This window comes from Myotis brandtii, unplaced genomic scaffold (assembly GCF_000412655.1).
Source record: "Myotis brandtii unplaced genomic scaffold, ASM41265v1 scaffold28, whole genome shotgun sequence".
NCBI classification, from domain to species: Eukaryota; Metazoa; Chordata; class Mammalia; order Chiroptera; family Vespertilionidae; genus Myotis; species Myotis brandtii.
Genome location: NW_005360676.1, coordinates 5271059 through 5291080, shown reverse-complemented (window position 1 = coordinate 5291080; position 20022 = coordinate 5271059). Strand labels below are relative to the sequence as shown.

At 40.2% G+C, this 20022-nt stretch overlaps 2 protein-coding genes across 5 annotated transcripts in view; both read left to right on the top strand.

Annotated features, from left to right (window-relative positions):
* The window catches only part of LOC102262491 (UDP-glucuronosyltransferase 2B31), a 23743-nt gene extending 16993 nt beyond the window's left edge, over positions 1–6750 (top strand). For 2 of the 3 annotated variants that reach the window (XM_005868901.2, XM_005868900.2), the window contains exons 3-6: positions 1143–1274; positions 3913–4000; positions 5139–5358; positions 6394–6750. In XM_005868901.2, coding sequence (XP_005868963.2) covers positions 1143–1274; positions 3913–4000; positions 5139–5358; positions 6394–6673 — 720 coding nt within the window. In that variant the 3' untranslated portion in view covers positions 6674–6750. The remainder of the gene's footprint in view (positions 1–1142; positions 1275–3912; positions 4001–5138; positions 5359–6393) is intronic. The other variant, XM_005868904.2, reaches the window with a different exon arrangement.
* Positions 6751–16545: 9795 nt separating this feature from the next.
* The window catches only part of LOC102260915 (UDP-glucuronosyltransferase 2B31), a 17187-nt gene continuing 13710 nt past the window's right edge, over positions 16546–20022 (top strand). The window contains exon 1 of one of the 2 annotated variants that reach the window (XM_005868894.2): positions 16546–17323. In XM_005868894.2, coding sequence (XP_005868956.1) covers positions 16600–17323 — 724 coding nt within the window. In that variant the 5' untranslated portion in view covers positions 16546–16599. The remainder of the gene's footprint in view (positions 17324–20022) is intronic. The other variant, XM_005868893.2, reaches the window with a different exon arrangement.

The following is a 20022-nucleotide window of genomic DNA, read 5'->3' as shown; positions in this document are numbered from 1 at the left end:
TCTTAAGGTGTATGTATGTGAAGAACCTTGAAGAAATAATAAAATTCATTCGAGTGACAAAAACACAGTATATGATGATGAAAAATACATTTATTTTTTAATGTATACATGTACACTGATAGTCCGACAGAAAACTTTATGACTCCGTTTGATATTATCAGTGGGACTTTTGCTGCTGCATCACTGATGACAGAGATTTTACATCAGGTTTCTATTTCGTGACCTTCAGAGATATGCACGAGCTACTACTTTCATCCGTCAGGCTACTCCTATTACGAGACTTAATAAAATTCATCACTGAGAACAAAGATTCACAAGCGTATGTGGATGAAACCAAAACACTGGTTGGATCTAGGAAGGCAGGGAGAGTTAAGGCAGAGGCATAGAAATTGCTCTTCCCCTCTCTTGTCAATCCATGTCTATGGTCTTTAAGATAACTTGTTATGTAAAATTATTTATTTATCTAAGATGCACCTACACTGAATTTATCTGAAAAATAAAAAAGTCGATATTAAGAAAAAAAATTGTAAATGGAAGATTATAAGAGAGGGTTTCGCGTGCCAGCAAAAGTTACTGGTGTGCCATGTTTGGCACGTGTGCCAGGGGTTGCCCACCCATGCTCTAGGACCTATTTGTCTTTCTGGTGGCTCAGGGTGTCTGTAAATGAACATTATCAAGCCTTAAAATTGAAGGAAATTCTAACACCTGCTAAAACATAGATGAATCTTAAGGACATTTTGCTAAGTGAAATAGGCCACAGACAAAAACACAAATACTGCATGATTCCACTTACATAAGGGATGTAGACTAGTCAAATTCATAGAAACAGAAAGAAGAATGATAGTTGTCAGGGACTGTTAAAATGGGAAGTGGAGAATTACAGTTTAAGAAATATACAGTACCAATTTACATGATGAAAAAGTACTGGAGATGGATTATACAACAGTAAGAATATATATACTACTGAACTTTACACTTAGAAATGGTTAAGATGGTAAGTATATTATGTGTATTTTAACACAACTTAAAATAACAAGAACTATACTAATAATTCCTTATGATACTTAATTTTCTAGCAATCCTTTCAATAGTGTTCACTATGCTATTGCTCTTTTGTGATGGAAAAAATTCTTTCCTCACAGGAAATGGAAGAGTTTGTCCAGAGCTCTGGAGAAAATGGTATTGTGGTGTTTTCCCTGTCGATGGTGGTCACTAACATGACAGAAGAAAGAGCCAATGTGATTGCATCAGCCCTTGCCCAGGTTCCTCAAAAGGTTAGATAAACTACCTTAGAGCAGAAAACTAATGAGTGTGTTAAACTCTGTAAAGGGTCTGATTAAGAAATTTCCACATGAAAGGTAAACTATTAGGATAGCTTCAATAATCTTAGATACCAATTTGAAAAACAAAATATACATGGCAGGCGCTTAAGAGGGTGTTTTTGATGGACAATAACTTTGGCATTAACATTCTGGTCACAAAGAAGTATATTTCAAAAGTACAGTGTGAAGTTTGGTATTATAATAATACTAAAGGTTCGGTGCACAAAATTCGTGCATGGGGTTGGGGTGTCCCTCAGCCCAGCCTGTGTCCTCTTGCAATCTGGGACCCCTTGGGAGATGTCGGGCCTAAATCAGCAATTGGACATCCCTCTTGCAATCCGGGGCGCCGCATGCACCAGTGGCCATACTTTTCATACAGGTGAAAGGCATCTTGCTATTGTATAGACAGCTACATTTTTTGACCTGATTATAACATGTAGTACATAACAGATCCTTCTGAGGCAGTAGTACCATTTTCCCCATCTTATGGGTGGAAAAACTGAAACAGAGAGAAGTTAAGTTTGGGTTTGTCACACAGTTATAAGTGTCAGAATCAGGGCTGACCACAAAATGTGCAAGCCAGAGTCCATGCATGCCTTTGCTGCATCATCCTGTTTTTTCAGTGTTAGAGTAGCCTTGCCAGGTTTTAATTTTTAAATCTAAGAGACTGTTCCCAAAATATAAGTGAGGCCTGGCCAGTGATCAGGGCCATCTGTGGGGCGGCCAGCGGGTGGGGCCATCGGGGGGCCACAGCTGGCACCCACCTTGACTAGTGGCCTGACGCCACCCACTGGCCAGCACCACCCCCAGCCACCACTGCAAATCGCCTCCACCTGGTGGTCAGTGCGTGTCATAGTGACCGGTCATTCTACCGGCTGTTCAGTCGATTTGCATATTAAGGTTTATTATATAGGATTATAGGGCAGGAATAGATATCACCAAATTCTATCCTGTCATTTGCTTAATTCCTTGCAGGATTCCTAGAATAATGTACACACTACAGATGTTCTGAGAATGGAGTTAAATTTTAACATTAACCAGGGAATGATAACAATCTGAAAGGCATCATACAGTTTACACTTGCCAGGTAATCCAGGCCTTTCCTACTTTCCTATTTGTGTTGCAAGGTGATATTCAGAGAAGGGATGTCCAGGGCTCACCAAGCTGCATCCAGGTACCTAAGCCAGAAACAATGATTTAGAGAAAGAGAAAATCTGGTCTGTAAAAAGAACCTCCCTGGTGGGCTGGGCCCTGCTAAATTCTGAAGCAGGAAGACATAAAAGAAAGGGTGTAGGTGGGTCCAGCCCTCAAGGTGACCCGGTGTTTTATAAAATGTGGCCCCAAAACAACCCATCAGAATAACAACATGATGATGATGATGATGGATGGGGAGTATGAGAAAGAGGAGGAGGAGGAGGAAGAAGAGGAAGAGGAGGAGGGAATATAAAAAGAATCGATCAGAAGCAAGCCTAGCGTGGCCCAGTTTCAGATTCTCCCCCTTCTCCATAAATTAAGGTAGTGAATTATTCTAGTACATAAAATACATTTGAAGTCTCCGGATAATTGTGAGCTACTTTTAGTTTACTAACTAATGTAACTTTCTCCTTATCACCTATGCAAATTTGCTGAGAACTTGAAGTAACTTTAACACTCACATAGCAAAAAGATGTTAACCACGTATAAACTAGAATCCAGCTCACTGGTGGACTTATAAATTGCTTGGCTATTTATAATTAATTAACCATGTTAATTAATGCTGTCAGTGCATTGTAGCATGTTGTGAAATATTAACAATCAGATGAAAAAAATTTACTGTCATCATCATATTTGATTTTTTCAACAGGCAAACTATTATTTATAAAGTGCCAATGGCTTTTCTTTTCTACATTTGAAGAAAATTTTCAATCATAGTTAAAGTAATAATACTGGATTTTGGTAAAAATTACCTCTTGGAAGTGGTGATTAATAAATAGAAAACTAAAAGAAGTTAAACATACTCATTAAGCAGACATTATTTATTATATTTATTATTAATAATAAACTTAAATATCAAAATGATTTAATTCTCATAAATAGCTGATTGCGTTGATTTTGTAAATCAAATCATGTAAAACTCTAAGATACTTTATGAAATTAGTGAATATAAGAAAACCATTTTCACATAATTCAAAAAGAAATAAAGAGGTTAACATTAAATCTAGATGATGACAGCTAGAATAATAAATAATTAAAATAAATGCATAGACCATTAATTTGCTGGGTTTTGCACTAAAATTATATGACTACCTAAAAAATTTTATATGCTTGAATTGGCCATTGATAATCTCATTTGTCTAACCCTAAAGTGTGAAAAATCATGATTGCACTCATACCTGACTGAATATAAAAATAAGTAACACACAATATAAGTATGTATGCCTCTTACATCAGTATTTTATTGATTCTCATTATCAGAATGTCTTGTCCTCATTCCCTGAACCTGTAATATGTCAGGGGTTTAACTAGATGTCTCTTAACCTATTTAGAATTCTAACATGATATAACTCTGCAGTTTGACTCAAGTAATACATTACCTTCTTTACCCTAACAGGTTATATGGAGATATGATAGCAAAATACCAGATACCTTAGGGCCAAATACCCAGCTCTATAAATGGATCCCCCAGAATGACCTTCTTGGTAAGATTCTGGAAAACCCTGAAATCAGAATCAAGTCAACCAGAATGATAAACAGTTCACTAGGATAGAAATGTATTGGACATTTCTTACTGAAAACCTCAAAAATAAAAATGAACTTCCCAATATTTCTTTCCCAGTCCTAGGGGAAAAGGATAAGCTATAAGTTGGCATCTTATGTTACACAGCCATGTTCCTTATGGCCACAAACAAAAGATCTTTATTTCATATGTAATTCCTCTCAGAGAGAATATCTCAACACTTTCCTGATTGTCACTCTGCCTCCTAATTCTCTCCTTATACCAATCGTTTAATCCACGGTAAGGGTGTACAGGTGCCCCTGAAAAATATCAGTTCCTATTTTATTGCCAGTGACTCTCTGTTTTCCATTGGGAAAAAATTTAATATCTCTTTCTGAAGTAATAACATATTTCTTTTTTTTTTAAAGAGCAGCTAACTGCTTCCCAGTTCTTTCTTTTGTTTGTTTGTTTGTTTGTTTGTTTGTTTAATTCAGAGAGGAGGGAGAGGGAAAGAGAGATAGAAACATCAATGATGAGAGAGAATCATTGATTGGCTGCCTCCTGCATGATCCCTCTGGGTATCAAGACCACAACCCAGGCATGTGCCCTTGACCGTAATCAAACCCGGAACCCTTCAGTCCGCAGGCTGACGCTCTTTCCATTGAGTCAAACCAGCTAGGGCATAATAACATATTTCATTATAACGTGTAGCTTTTCCTTCTCTGATTCCTGTGCCACTGCCTACATCCCATTGTCTGTTGCCTTGACATCTACATATCACACTCTGTGACTTCACTATTTTATTAAGAGAATATATTTCAACATGCACCATTTTTTTTTCATACACTTTTTAAATTCAGAATATTCTCTTTCAATTTGCCCACTGGCAACTTGTATTCATTTCAAGTCAAAAGAAACACACTACTCTTCTATGTAAGCCTTCACTGTCTCTCCAGCAGACTTAGGTGCCTCTTCCTAAGAGTTCTGAAAGACATTTTAATACAGTCTGAAGTGTAGACCAATCTGTTGCTAAATATATTGTCTCTGTGCCTTTATTGCCCAACTCTCATTTTATTCCAAGACTTATAATTCATAATCTGCTGAAATTCACCCAATCCTAGGTCATCCAAAAACCAAAGCCTTTATAACTCACGGTGGAGCCAATGGCATCTATGAGGCGATCTACCATGGGATCCCTATGGTGGGCCTTCCTATGTTTGCGGATCAACCTGATAACATTGCTCACATGAAGACCAAGGGAGCAGCTGTCAGATTGGACTTCAACACTATTTCAAGTACAGATTTGCTCAATGCATTGAAGACTGTCATTAATGACCCTTTGTAAGTGTCACATATTTTTCATAGATAGTATTTATACATAGATTATTTTGTCAATAGTGCATCTTAGTTTCATACCATTTTGAAGAGGCTAATTTTGACATTATTAACATGAGTTAACCCATCTTAATCTGCTTTTATTTTCGACCACACATTTACTTCAAAGTTGCATATTAACCCCATGTATTTAATGGGGAGCCATCTAGTGCAACAATTTTCTCCTCCAATATTATAAAGTTATGTAGGTAATCATAAGGACACATTTTTTTAAAATATGATCAAATACATAGAAGGAAGAGTGATAAACTAGAATAAAAATAATAAATTCTTTATCTAAATAAATTCAATATCTAAAATTTCTGAAACTATAAATATCTTTACACTCAAAAACTTATTTTATTATAATCATTTTAACAGATTTTATGAGATATTATTTACATACCATAAAATTCACATGTTGAAATTATATAATTCTAATATACATAGTATGCTTACAAAGCTATGAAACTATCACAATATAAACTTAGGGCATCTTTGTCATCCCAAAAAGACATATCATATGCCTTAGAAGTCACTTCCCATCTCCCTCACCCATGCAACCATTGATCAACTTTCTGTCTCTATAGATTAGTCCTTCTGGACATTACATAATAACAGAATCATGCAATATATGTTCTTTTGGAACTGGCTACATTCACATGGCATAATGTTTTTGTGTATGTTTTTTAAATATATTTTTATTGATTTAACAGAAGAAAGGAGAAGGAGAGAAACATCAATAATGAGAGAGAATCATTGATCGACTGCCTCTTGCACACCCCACACTGGGAATCAAGCAGGCAACCCGGGCATGTGCCCTGACTCAGAATCCAATGGTGACCTCCTGGTTCATGGTTCAAGGCTCAACCACTTAGCCATGCTGGCCTGGCAATAAAATATTTTTTAATTAAAAAACACAACTTTGAATGGGAATGATTGGTTTATTAGTAAGCAAATTAACTTTCTTTCAATGTTGGTATCTTTGTGTTTCTCATTCAGATATAAGGAGAATGCTATGAAATTATCAAGAATTCATCATGACCAACCAGTGAAACCTCTAGATCGAACAGTCTTCTGGATCGAGTTTGTCATGCGTCACAAAGGAGCCAAACACCTGCGGCCAGCCGCCCTTGACCTCACCTGGGTCCAGTACCACTCTTTGGATGTGATTGGGTTCCTGCTGGCCTGTGTGGCAACTGCTACATTTGTCATCACAAAATGTGTTCTGTTTTGTTGCCGGAAGTTTTTAAAAACAGGAAAGAAGAAAAAAAGAGAGTAGTTGTTTCAGAGGCCTGAAGCTGATATGCCTTGTAGATGGGACTCCTCCACTTTATTCCACCAAGAAGTTGCGATGTAAGGGTCATCTCCTGTGGTGATAACCTTACTTTTCACAATTTAGCTTCTCAGATCCAAATTTGTTTTCAAGTGACTACCTGGTTAAGAGTTATAAATATGTCATGCCAAACATAAAGACTTATAAAAAGTAAACCAAAAATAAAGCCATATGAATATATTTTTAAAGTTGTTATTCTAATTGCAAAGTTATACCAAAATATTAGCTTAAATGTGTTTCAAACATTACACATGAACACAAGAACATTAAGTAGTCTATTCCCCTGTTAATATTATTTTGCAAATATTCAGAATATTTTAATATTATTTTGGTGCAAAATCCTGTAGTTTTATCTTTTGCTAAAGAAACTATTCAAAAGTTAGAATTGTGCAAAATGATTCATCCTTCTATTTCATTTTGGGAGACCACCAATGCTCCTTTGTTTTACTGTACATACATCCTCAGCATCACTTCTTACCTAAAGACATGGAAGTCATTTGCTTTCATCCTGTTTAAGTTAATTTATCATCAAAACTTATGTGGATTGAGAAATAGAACAGCTAATTGCTTCCTATTGTGAACTGAGCTGTTTATGAAAGACTTTGGTTTCAATAGCTAATTCTCTTTACCTCACAGCCCCCTAAGAAGCTTCACCTGGTTGTTTTCACTCTCCTTTTAGTCTTTGATAATGGGTATATGGTTCCAATTGTAGGTTTGATAATGTAGAACCCATGCTCTAAAGGGACTTACTGAATTTTCATTCTCTCCAAATATGTCTGTACATGTATATGCCCACTTCTTGTAAAACAAGGCACAGAATAACTTAGTTACTTACAGACATGATGAACAATTCAATGTGTTTGTTGAAGGCGGTTTGAAATGATTATTATTTCAATGATTATTATATAACTCATACTAGATCAACATGTCTCATTAGTTCTTTCTGTCCTCAGAAATCTGTTGGTCCATCCCTCCCACTAACCTTATATAAAAGCACTACAACCTTCATCATGACAAAAAATAAAAAATACAATCATCTCTTTCTTTGCAATCTAGGCACACTGTGACCATTATCAATAGCAATGCAAAGAATATAAAAATCATGAAAATTTTATGGAAATAGGAATATCAAATCACAAGGATTCTCAAGGCTGTCCTAAAACATACACACCAGGATTGCAGGGGTCCAGATGAGAAAATCATTCCTGTCTTTATTGGTCAAGAAGACCATTATCAGAGTCTCATAGTAAATATCATCCAGCCTATGGCATGAATTCATTTTAGAAACAAATGAAAACTTTATTGCTGGGGGAATTACAGGGCACATTTATCACTGAATTTTCATAGAACTCTTCTAGACATTTGAAATCATTTTAAAGAAAAAAGCAGAAATTGTATTGTAAATCAATGAGCTCACATAACACTCCTTAATGAGCCAAATTAAGTAGTAATTAGGAGCCTTTATTATGCTAGAGGTCTCCCAAATCTGAGCAAAACAGCATGGAAGAAGCTCTCCCTTTATACCCCCTCAGTCTCCCAAATAAGGGTTTTTCCAGACCTTGTGCAGACTTTACAAAGAGCTCTCTCTAGGTTATTTTTCGCAGGCAGCTTGTAACCTTGAGCACAGTACATTTCAGAGAACTAACAAACACCTTGCATGGCAGCAGCAAGAAGCGGTATCAGAGCAGCTTGCAAGGTCAGATAGTTGGACTTATTTTCTGTTATTCAAGCAAGCAAGCATTTACAGAAGTCAAAATAGCAGGGTTAAAATTTCAAACAGCAGAATAGAGATTATGGTAGCAAGATGGAGTGCCTATGCACTGGTTTTATGGTCATGAGTCAAAACATTGACTCTTGTGTGTCATTGTTGGAGAGGGGGTTATACCGACCCCTGAGGACCATGAGCTTGACAGAATTAATTCTTTGTTGAATGGAGTTAGTAAACCAGTTTATAAGACAGGGGCCCAGAATGAGGGCAAGGAGTAATAAGGTTAAAGGTCCAATAGTGGAAGATAAGAGGGTAGTTAGCCAGGGAGACCAATTGAATAATTTTTGAAACCAATTCTGAGATTGTTCTGATTTCTTTTCCATGTATTCTATATTTTTTTCTGACTAGAGATAGGCTTTCTTGTATGACCCCTGTGTTATTGCTATAGAAACAGCAGTTTTCCCCTAATGCTACACAGAGGTGATCTAACCCTCGTCTATTTTGGAGGACAATTTCAGCTAGGGAATCGACCTGTTCGTTTATTCGGGAAATGGAGCTTTCAAGGTGGCTAAGGTCAGCCTCCACTTGTCTAGTGAGCTCTGCTACATTAATGTCCCCTTTCACTAGGGTGGAAGTCCCTATTGCTGCAGAGCCTGCAATCCCTAGCCCGATTAATATAGGGACCAAGATTGGAGCCCTCTTCCATCATGATAAGGATTGCGAGAAAAGATTAGGGTTCTGCCCTCATTCCCGTTGTATAGGAATACCTGGGGAAGAACATGTACAAGAATGCAGAGCAGGGGTTTTGAAGCCTTCCCGAACCTGAGGGAGGAAGCACAGCGGGTGAGGCCATCTATGCAAGCCCACCAGGTATGATTTGGTGCCTGATAGAAGGCCTTGGTGCTGCTGTTCACCAGAAGGGTGAAGGTGCAGAGGTCCAAGAAAGGGGAAGCTAAAAGGTTGTAAGTGGTGGATACTAAACAGGTGCCTTTCCCTTGGATGTCCCCCAGAGTTAATCTGGCTGTTCCCAGTGGCATTCTTAGGGTCTGTGCCAAGATGGGAAAGTTCAGAGACTCCTATACCCATATAATACGGGGGTTTGGAGTTCAAGCATAGCCAGCAATCGGCTCCCAGTTCAGGTTGTGAAGCATTTATAAACCGATGCACGGCTGTGAGCATAGTGAAAAGAGAAGGTTCTCGGGGAGAAGTAGGGAAAGGTGGTAGGGAAGGGAAGGCCGGAGGGTGGGTTGGAAGAGGTGAGACTTGGGGTGATTTGTCGGAGCAGGACCGACTGGGATAGGTAAAGCTAGCTCTGCGAGAGGGCCTATGGGCCTCTGGGGCAGAGAGTATGCTTTTCCTTGGATAGTTAGGAGGGTACCTGGATCTTTACCTGTTACATATAATCTTACTCCCCATGTTCTTCCCATGTTCCAGGAATGGTCCTGGCTATTTTTGACCTTGAATTCTATGTGGTTGCAATTCCCTACTGAGCAAGAGGAAGGTGTGGTGGAGATGGTTTCACAACCACAATGGGGGCAAAAATATTCATCTGCTCTGAGACATTTTTAACTGACCTTTCCGGACCCCTAATATATATATATATACCTAAATTTTGTAAGGTTTTTGCCTGGGGGTGCTTCCACACCCTTTACTGTAACCAGATTCATATAGGAAGTGTTCCCCCTGGTTGGCCTCTGGCAGGAATCCGATCCCCTCTGGTACTGAGTATGGAAAGGATCAGCTATCTTTGAATAGGATACACAGATCTGTAGTGAGGAATATACCTCCCCAGTCTGGTTCAGATACATTAGTAAGAATTTCCCCAGTGATTCCATTCCTGAATTCCCAAACCCACTTCTGAGTCGGCTTATGGGGATTGTAAACCCATTCAGCTAGAAAATTATTTTTTCCTTCCACCAGTTCTCTAAAGAGAATTAAAAGCACAACACATGTGAGAGTTTTATCTTTAGAGGGTCCGAGGAGTCCTGGACTCTCCATTTTGCTTGTGCTGCCTTAAGTCGGGTGTGATGAAGCCACATTGGGATCCCGTCAACCTTGACTGCCGTGGGGGTTGTTAGGATGCCGGTGTGTGGTCCTTTCCAGGTGGGAGTCAGTCCCTGGGCGGTGAATTTCTTTACCCAAACAGAGTCACCAGGTTGGAAAGGATGGACTGATCAGAAGTTGGTACAGGCAGAGCATCTCAGAAGTGCTTCTGGACTGCTTTCTGGGTGGACTGCAAAGCCTGTAAGGACTTGAGTAAAGACTGGCTATGGATTTCAGCTTTTATTTCTTCCCTAAGTCCTGGGAGTATTTGAGGGGGGCTCCTAAACATAGTTTCATATGGGGAGAACCACACTTGGTATGGGGTGCACCTTGCCCTGAGTAGGGCAAAGGCAAAGGAGAGTAGGGTGGCCCACTTTTCACTGGTTTCTGAGGTAAATTTGATGAGGACCTCTTTTAAGGTCCTATTCATGTGCTCTACCTGCTCAGAGCTTTGGGGCAGATAGGCGCAATGTAGTTTCCAATTAATATTTAATGTCTTTGCTATGTCCTATGAAATTTTGGCTATAAAAGCAGGTCCATTGTCCAATCCTAGAGTTACAGGTAAGCCAAACCTGGGGACTATTTCCTGGAGTAACTTTTTAGCTACAATGGTGACAGTTTCTGTCCTAATCGGGTAAGCTTCAACCCATCCTGAGAAGGTGTCTATGAAAACTAAGAGATATTTATACCCTGCCGCTGTGGGCCTGACTTCTGTGAAGTCTACTTCCCAGTGTTTCCCCCGGGTACTTTCCCTGAGCCCAGATTCCTGCGTTGTTGTTTTTTTTTTACCCTGTTTGGCATTCACTTGAGTGCAAGTGATGCATCGGGAAACAATGCTGTCTATTATACTATCTAGGATGGGTATATAGTATCTATCCCTTAAAAGTTCAGGCAGCTTGGTATGGCCTAGGTGGGTGGACTGGTGTAACTGATTAACTATTGTCTGACCTAGAGCCTCAGGAACCAAAAGTCGGCCATCCGGTAAAGTCCACCATCCTTCCGGACTCCTGGAGGCCTGCCTCTGTGTGGCTAGTTTCTCCTCCTTCTCCATGTAGGCTGGTGAGGTGGGTAAGTCAGGGTCTGGGAGAGTCACCAGAATCTGTAAGGGCACCACTGGTTTTAGGGCAGCCTCCCAGGCTGCTTCGTCTGCGGCCCAGTTCCCTCTTGCTTCTATGGAGTCCACTTCTTCAAAATAGACTCGCCCAGGTCGAAAACCGACTTCTGCGCATGGGCCACGGAGTTTCAATTGCACTGTAAGTGTGCACCCACACGTGGTATTTTGTGGAAGAGCCACACTCAAGGGGCCAAAGAGCCGCATGTGGCTCAATAGCCGCGGTTTGCCTACCACCGATCTAGGGCAAGGGGAGATAAGAACCTGTTATTTACAGGCATGCAATAAACTAGCTAGTGGTTCTTTGTTTAAATTTCACTGGGTTACAACCTTAGAGTCTTAAAATTTTAACCCAACACAACAAAATCATAAATCAGGGAAAAGTAAATTAAAGTCTCTACTCAGACAGAAACCTCCCTAGCTAAGAGTTCTCTGGCAAGCTAATACTTAAGAAGAAAGAGAAGGATGATTCCCAAGATAATGATTCTCAGCAGCTGCTGGAATGTCATCCCGCAATTTCTTTTACAGTTCAGCCCCACTATACAACTGGGCTTCCCCCTAAAGCGGGGCTTGCCCCAAACAAATTAAGCAAAAGACAAAACATCAACAAACACTCTTGTTTTTCAGCCAGATGGCTCAAAACCTCTCCGTTAACAAATGCACAGGACAACATAAAGTACCTTTCGCTTTACTCAAGCTCTCACACTCACATTTACATACCAGTCAATGAACAAATAAATATGCTGAGACAAATGAGGTTAGGAGTGGGTGATCTACTTTCATAGATCCACACAGATGCTCCCCTGTGCCAATGAATGAATAGGAGAGTGGAAGCCCTCTCCCTCTACATTTACAGCTTTTCAGCAGACATTTACTTGGAGGTTAAGCAGTTAACCGGATTCCTGCTCAACTCCCCTAACAAAAACAAATGCGGGGGCCTAACAAGGACAGACATGGGGGTCCTCCCTGAACCTACGCCCCAAGAATAAGATTCTCTACCAACGTCTTGGTGAGAATCTACCAGAGAAGGTACACCGCGTCCAGTCCTTCTTCTCAGTAATAAAATGACAGGTCGCACTAGCAAGCAAACAGAAAAGTGAACTCAAATTTGTTTAATTGAATTCACTTACCCCCAGGGGTATTTCTGATGACTCCAAAAGGATGGAGGGACATGTCAGGTATCTCCCGTCTGGCTGCTGAGGCCTGAAAGGCGTCTCTGGGGCCCTGGACCTTCTTCAGGTGGCCGTCCTCTAGAGATTCTCCAGGCCTGGCAGCCAGGCCGGGGGAGGTTGTCAGCCCTAGGCATCTGAGACAGAGTGCTGGTAGGCACTTATCTCTTATCTCGCTGGGGCCTCCAAATGTTGTATTGTAAATCAATGAGCTGACATAAGACGCCTTAAAGAGCCAAAATAAGTAGTAATTAGGAGCTTTTATTATGCTAGCAGTCTCAGAGGAGCAATTTCCCAAATCTGAGAGAAACAACATGGAAGAAGCTCTCCCTTTATAGCCACTCCTGTCCCTTTGTCTCCCAAATAAGGGATTTTCCGGACCTTGTGCAGACTTTACAAAGAGCTCTCTGTAGGTTATTTTTCACAGGCAGCTTGTAACCTTGAGCACAGTACATTTCAGAGAACAAACAAACACCTTGCATGGCAGTAGCTAGAAGCAGTAACAGAGCAACTTGAAAGGACAGAGAAGCTTGCAAGGTCAGATAATTTAACTTATTTTCCCTATTATTCAAGCAAGCAAGCATTTACAGAAGCCAAAATAGCAGGGTTAAAATTTCAAACAACAAAATAGAGATTATGGTAGCAAGATGGAGTGCCTATGCATCAAAATAACAGATTGTCTCTGTAGGTAATAATGTCAAATCATGCATATAAGCTTAATTTTCCTCAGATATAATCTGTAACACATATAACTGATAAAGGTTGGTAATCATTGTAGAGTGAGAAAACTTACAAAAAACAAAAACAAAAAAGACAAACATTCCAAGATGGAAATACATGGAGGACATGAACAGGCAATTCACAGAAGTAGAAATGGCCAATAACATATCAAGGATGGCAAAGGCCCTGATTTCAGGTAAAGGTAAAGTGAGTCAGTAAATTGTTACCCACGAAATATTTACCAAGCATAGGAATCTATGCGGGAAGAGGCCGCCTTGGCTGCCAGAAAGTACTCACCTAAAGGGCCCAAGCTGCCCGTGGGGGAGGAGGCCCTGAGTCCCTGGACACAGAGGCTGGCAGCGGCCTTCCAGCGCAGCAGGAGCCAGAGCAGCTGCTTCCTGGGCCACCTGGCGCCCAAGCCTCCAGGTCCCCAGGTGAGACTCTGCGCTCAGCAGGCTGTAGTGCTTCTGAGCTGGGCGAGCACCCACAGCTGCAGCTGACAATGGCGTCCTTGCTAGTCCTTGGCTGCAGTGGGCTCCACTGCCCATTGCTCTGCAGCCGGCAGCAGCCTATGCAGGCCGCCTTGGCCTTGCGGACTACAACGTAGTAGAAAGCAGCTAATTGGTCCACTATGCACTGCATGACCAGGCATCAGTCCGCCAGGCCGAAGTCTTGGGGGGGCACCATGGCCAGCTCCCGATTGCTCAGACAATGTGCCCATTTGCTACCTTGTCAATGATGCCTCCCTCAGGACTGGTGCTGGCCCACCAGCCTCTCGTGTTGGCCAGGGTCACATGTTTCAAGGGCCAAAACGCAATCTACCACTATGACACTGGGCCTTGCCATGGCTGGGTCTTCGCTCTGCTCCCTCCAGCTGCGCGGAAGGCAGGGTGCTGGGTCCTAACCGGGGTCCTGGCTGCCTGCAGAGGCCGAAAGTGTTGAAGATCGCTGCAGGGCTGGGCCTCTCGGACACTGGCAGCCTGTTGCACTTGGAAGCCTTCCGACTTGCAAAACTTGAAGCAAAGTTTTCCCTGGCTTCTCAGCCACCTTAAGCACCACTCCCTGCAGTTGCTGAGCACAGGAGAGCTAGTGTCTGTCACCGACTAAACCACAATAAGCGATTTCCGGATTCTGGGTCACCCCACCCCTAGAGGCCACAAGTGGAGGTGGGCATGTGTTGTGTGCTTCATCCCTTTGAAACGTTTGTAACTAAGAGATGCAGAGAGCCCAAAATTCTTTGAACAGGCAATCCCAGAAAGCTGTGAAGATACTGCTGTCTTTGTCAGAAGCCCAAGAGTTACCAGTTACCAGTTACGCGTGTCAGAGGTGACATGCAAACTCATTTTTTTGGTTGATTTTTCTTTGTTAAATGGCATTTAAATATATAAAATAAATATCAAAAATATAAATCTTTGCTTTACTATGGTTGCAAATATCAAAAAATTTCTATATGTGACACGGCACCAGAGTTAAGTTAGGGTTTTTCAAAATGCTGACACGCCGAGCTCAAAAGATTCACCATCACTGAGTTAGACTCTTTAACAGTCCAGCATGTTATGGGGCCTCCTGGCTCATTAGCAGTGGCTGCCTGCAGTCTTCCCCGAGTGGCTCAGCCTCTGCAGAGAAGTTCCCTTCACCGCATCCATCGCCTACCAAACTGCCATCCAGAGGGGATGAGTGGGTTTGGAGGCTTTTCAGCTCTTTCCTTGTTCATCTCCCACACCAAGGAAGGCAGGACCCATTCGGCCAAGGGCCGTCTGCATCTTCCCTTCTAAGGAATTGGATTTTTTGTCTCTGGTGCACATAAGGTACAATCTTCCTGACACCACCATGTGGATTTTTAGCCTGTAAGTCTGAAAGGACCACAAGCTCTTCTGCAGCTCTTTACTAGCATTTGCCAACCCCCATGGACTGATCTGAATACTTTTTCTCCCCACGCCATTTTCCATCCCACCTCACTGTCCTGCCTTACACCACTCTTGGATGAATGGATGTTGTAATTCTAGCTAATTTGTGGACCTGTTATTTTTGTTGTTTTCTGTGCGGCACAAATATTGGATGTGGGAGGTAAAGAAGCACCTCAGTTTTTCCTGGTCACTGCCTTTATAGCCATTACTATCTTGATTCTTGTCACTCAGGTTAGGTTTTGGTCTCTTGCTCCACTACAAAAAGATAACACAAAATAAATCCTGAAGACATGGAACAGGAGGAAAGACCACACAGCCATATCTGCAGGGTTTTGAGGAGTGATTTTTCTTCCCCTTGAAGGGAAAAAGCTTTTTCAACTGGTACATTTGAAGTTGCCCAACTACAAGAGGTACCATTTTGAATGAGTGCTACTGCAACACAAAATGTTCAGAGAACCTGAACTGTTAAACTCGAGAGGTCTGAAACTTACTGTTGTCCACCATTGAATCTGTCTGGGGTTTCAAAGAAATACTGAGTGTTGCAAATAGGAGCCAAAGGGGTAAATTTATTAAATCCATTAAACCTGTGATTGGTTACTGTTTTCTTGCAACTTTAAAGAAACTGAAAAAGGGGGGAGGGGCAGATATCAAAACACTTGTCCCAATTTTATTTTTTGAAATATATTTTTATTTATTTCAAAGAGGTAGGGAGATAAAGAGAGATATAGAAACATCATTGATCAGCTGCCCTCTGCACACCCACTACTGGGGATTGAGCCCGCAACCCAGGCATGTGCCTTTGACCTGAAACAAACCTGCTACCCTTTAGTCTGCAGGCCAATGCTCTATCCACGGAGCCAAACCAGCTAGGGCACTTGTCCAATTTTAAAATGCCACAATTAAACATGAGCTAGTTCCCCTCAATCGATCAATAAATAAATACATACATACAGGAAATACAGGTTGTGTGTGTATCTTCGCATGGAATCTAATAACTATGAAAAAAACAGTATGACATGTTTTTGTGTCATCATCATTGCCTAACTATTCATCTACCTTTTGCTTTTTCCACTTGTGCTCCAAATGCCATACTGTTTTTACTTTCAGATGGAGGAGTTATATTTTAACTTCCTGATTGATTTCTCTTTGGACATAAGCATGAGCCAAGGTAAAAGGGGATCAGCCATTTGAAAAGAAGCCTGTGTGCCACCAGGATGCCTATGAAGTGGATTTCAGTTCTGCTGCTGCTACAGCTGAGTGGTCACTTCAGCCCTGGGAGTTGTGGAAAGGTGCTGGTGTGGCCCACAGAATACAGCCATTGGATCAACATGAAGACCATCCTGGATGCACTTGTCCAGAGAGGTCATGAAGTGACTGTTCTGACATCTTCAGCTTCAATTCTTGTTGATCCCAATAAACCATCTGCTATTCAATTTGAGATTTTTCCTACATCTTTAACAAAAGATGATATGGTTTATTTTTTCATGAGGCTGATCAATAAATGGACATATGATCTGCCAAAAGATACGTTTTGGACACATATTTCACTAATGCAAGAAATGTTTTGGGAAGGTTCTGACTTGATTGAAAAGCTATGTAAAGATGTAGTTTTGAACAAGAAACTTATGACAAAGCTACAGGAATCAAGGTTTGATGTCGTTCTTGCAGATGCCATTGGACCCTGTGGTGAGCTGCTGGCTGAGCTACTTAAAATACCTTTTGTGTACAGTCTCCGCTTCTCTCCTGGCTATAAAATTGAAAAGTACAGCGGAGGACTTCCATTCCCTCCATCCTACGTACCTGTTGTCTTTTCAGAATTAAGTGATCAGATGACATTCATGGAGAGGGTAAAAAATATGGTCTATGTGCTCTATTTTGACTTCTGCCTGCAAACATATAATCAGAAGAAGTGGGGTCAATTTCTGAACGAAGTACTAGGTAAGCTATGTTTTTCCTTGGTAGCATGAAGTCCTAACTTTCCTAGTGCTTTGGAAGATGAGTTGGTATAAATATTGAGAGGAATTTGTCTTTTATAAGTGCAATGATTAAATAATCTATAAGAATAAAAACATAATATGCTAATTAGACCAGACAGCTGAACGACCTTCCAGATGATCTTCCGGACGAAGCTGGGCCCATGTTGACCAAGTCAAGCTGCCGCAGCTTCGAGAGCTGAGCTCTTGCATGAATTTCGTGCATCAGGCCTCTAATAATATATAATGACCTTTTAATCTCACAAATACAGGGAGGGTGTTCCCCCAAAAAATGTATATACTCTTTTTTTCTGATAGCTCAGTTGATGTTTCTTTCTTTTCAGATTTAACCCATTGGAGTTAATAATTATTCAAAGTGCATCTATATTTGTGGGACACTCTATATTACAGAAATGCTTAAATTATAAGGTTAGTTTCAACCCTAGGGTACACTAGTATGGGATACTCCGGGAAGTTAGAGACCCCAAATTGAAGCACTGAGGAGTTCCATCAGCAATCACATACCCATTCTTCTTTGTTTTTTTGTAATAGGCTTCATTTTTTTAGAAGAGTGTTAGTTCCACAGTAAAATTAAGTAGAGATTTCCCATATATGCCCTGCATCCTTATTGTCAACATTCCCCACCAGAGAAGTACATTTGTTACAACTGGTGAAAATATACTGGCATAGCATTATTATCTAAAGTCCATAGTTTATATTAGGGTTCACTCTTGGCATTGTATATTCTGTGATTTTTGGACAAATTTATAATGTCATGTATCCACCATTATAGTATTGTAAAGAGTAATTTAACTGCCCTAAAAATCCTCTGGCAGTGGCTCTGCCCATTTATCCTACATATTAATTTTACTATAATTTTTTTCTTCAATAAATGCATTAGAAATTTCACTAAATATTTTCATCAAAGCACAAATGTAAATTGAGGAGTTACATATTTTTAGCACAATGTCTATAGACCATTGGGGAAATTGTTTCCATTTGTTTCTCTTCAGTTTTCTTATTTAAAAATTAAACTGTTTTGCCATACTACCTGAAGGAGTCTTTCACAATGGAGAAATATGATTCTTTCTCAGATAAGAACCTATAACTCAAAGTTTCCAATGATTATATTGCTTCACTACGAGCTTATAAATCATCTGTTTTAAAGGCCTAAAATCTTGTTGAAGGGTAGATAATCAAGTTAAAAGTCTATATTTTTTTTGAAAACTATATTTCTCCATTACAGACAAAATGAGCCAAAATTAAGGGTGAGCACATCTATTTCCATACTTTATGAAAGACTTCCAGCTGTTGTTGGCAAATATTTTTATTTCACATACAAATATTGTTAAGCTCTGAACATGAACCAAATGCAATAGTGGCCATACTGTCAAAGATCTCACAATTTACTTGTAAAAATCTAGAAATAAGGGAATAGCTTGCTAAATAGAATCTAGACTGAGTATTCTAGGGAAAGGCATTTCCGTGTGTATGGTAGGGTTGATTGACTAAGGAGTTGAAATCATTGTTTACATTTGCATTCGTTAATTTTGAAGTTTTACAAATGCATACTTAACTCTTTAGTGCTTAAATAAATGTTTATTATTCAGAATGTACTGATGTGATATTAGAGATAAAAGTCTATATAAATAATGTGTGTGTGCATATACTGTATTTTCAAGCCAATCACTTTTATTTGTATTTATTTTTAAAATATGTTTTTTATTAATTTCAAAGAGAGAGGATGGGACAGGGAGAGAGAAAAACATTGATGTGAGAGAGAAACATTGATCAGTTGCCTCCTGTGCAGGGACCAAACTCGCAACCTGGGCGTGTGTCCTGACCGGGAATCAAACCAGCAACCTTTCAGAGCACGGGATGACCCTAAACCAACTGAGCCACACCATCCAGGGCTAAGCCAATCATTTTTTTAAATAATTTTTTGTCTTTAATTTTTAACATAAATATTATGCATGCATTTATGGTACAGGGGTCATAAGGAAATTTTCTTTTTTTAATTCTTTATTGTTTAAAGTATTACATATAGTATTACATATGTCTCCTTTTTCCCCCACTGACCTTTCCCCGGCTACCCCCAACCCCAAGCACATGCCCTCACCCACCTAGTGTCTGTGTTCATTGGTTATGCTCATATGCCTGCATACAAGTTCTTTGCTTGATCTCTTACCCATCCACTCCCCCACCCCACCCCCACCCCTGCCTTTTCTTCTGAAGTTTGACAGTCTGTTTGATGCTCCTTTGTCTCTGGATTTATTTTTGTTCATCAGTTTTTGTTCATTATATTCCACAAATGAGTGAGATCATGTGATACTTATCTTTCTCCAAGTGGCTTATTTCGCTTGGCATAATGCTCTCCAGGTTCATCCCTGCTGTTGTGAATGGTAAGAGTTCTTCCTTTTTCACAGTAGCATAGTATTCCATCGTGTAGATGTAACACCATTTTTTAATCCACTCATCTGCTGATGGGCACTTAGGCTGTTTCCAAATCTTAGCTAATGTAAAATGAACATAGGAGTGCATATATCCTTTTTGATTGGTGTTTCTAGTTTCTTGGGATATATTCCTACAAGTGAGATTACTGGGTCAAATGGGAGTTCCATTTTAATTTTTTTAGGAAACTCCATACTGTTTTCCACAGTGGCT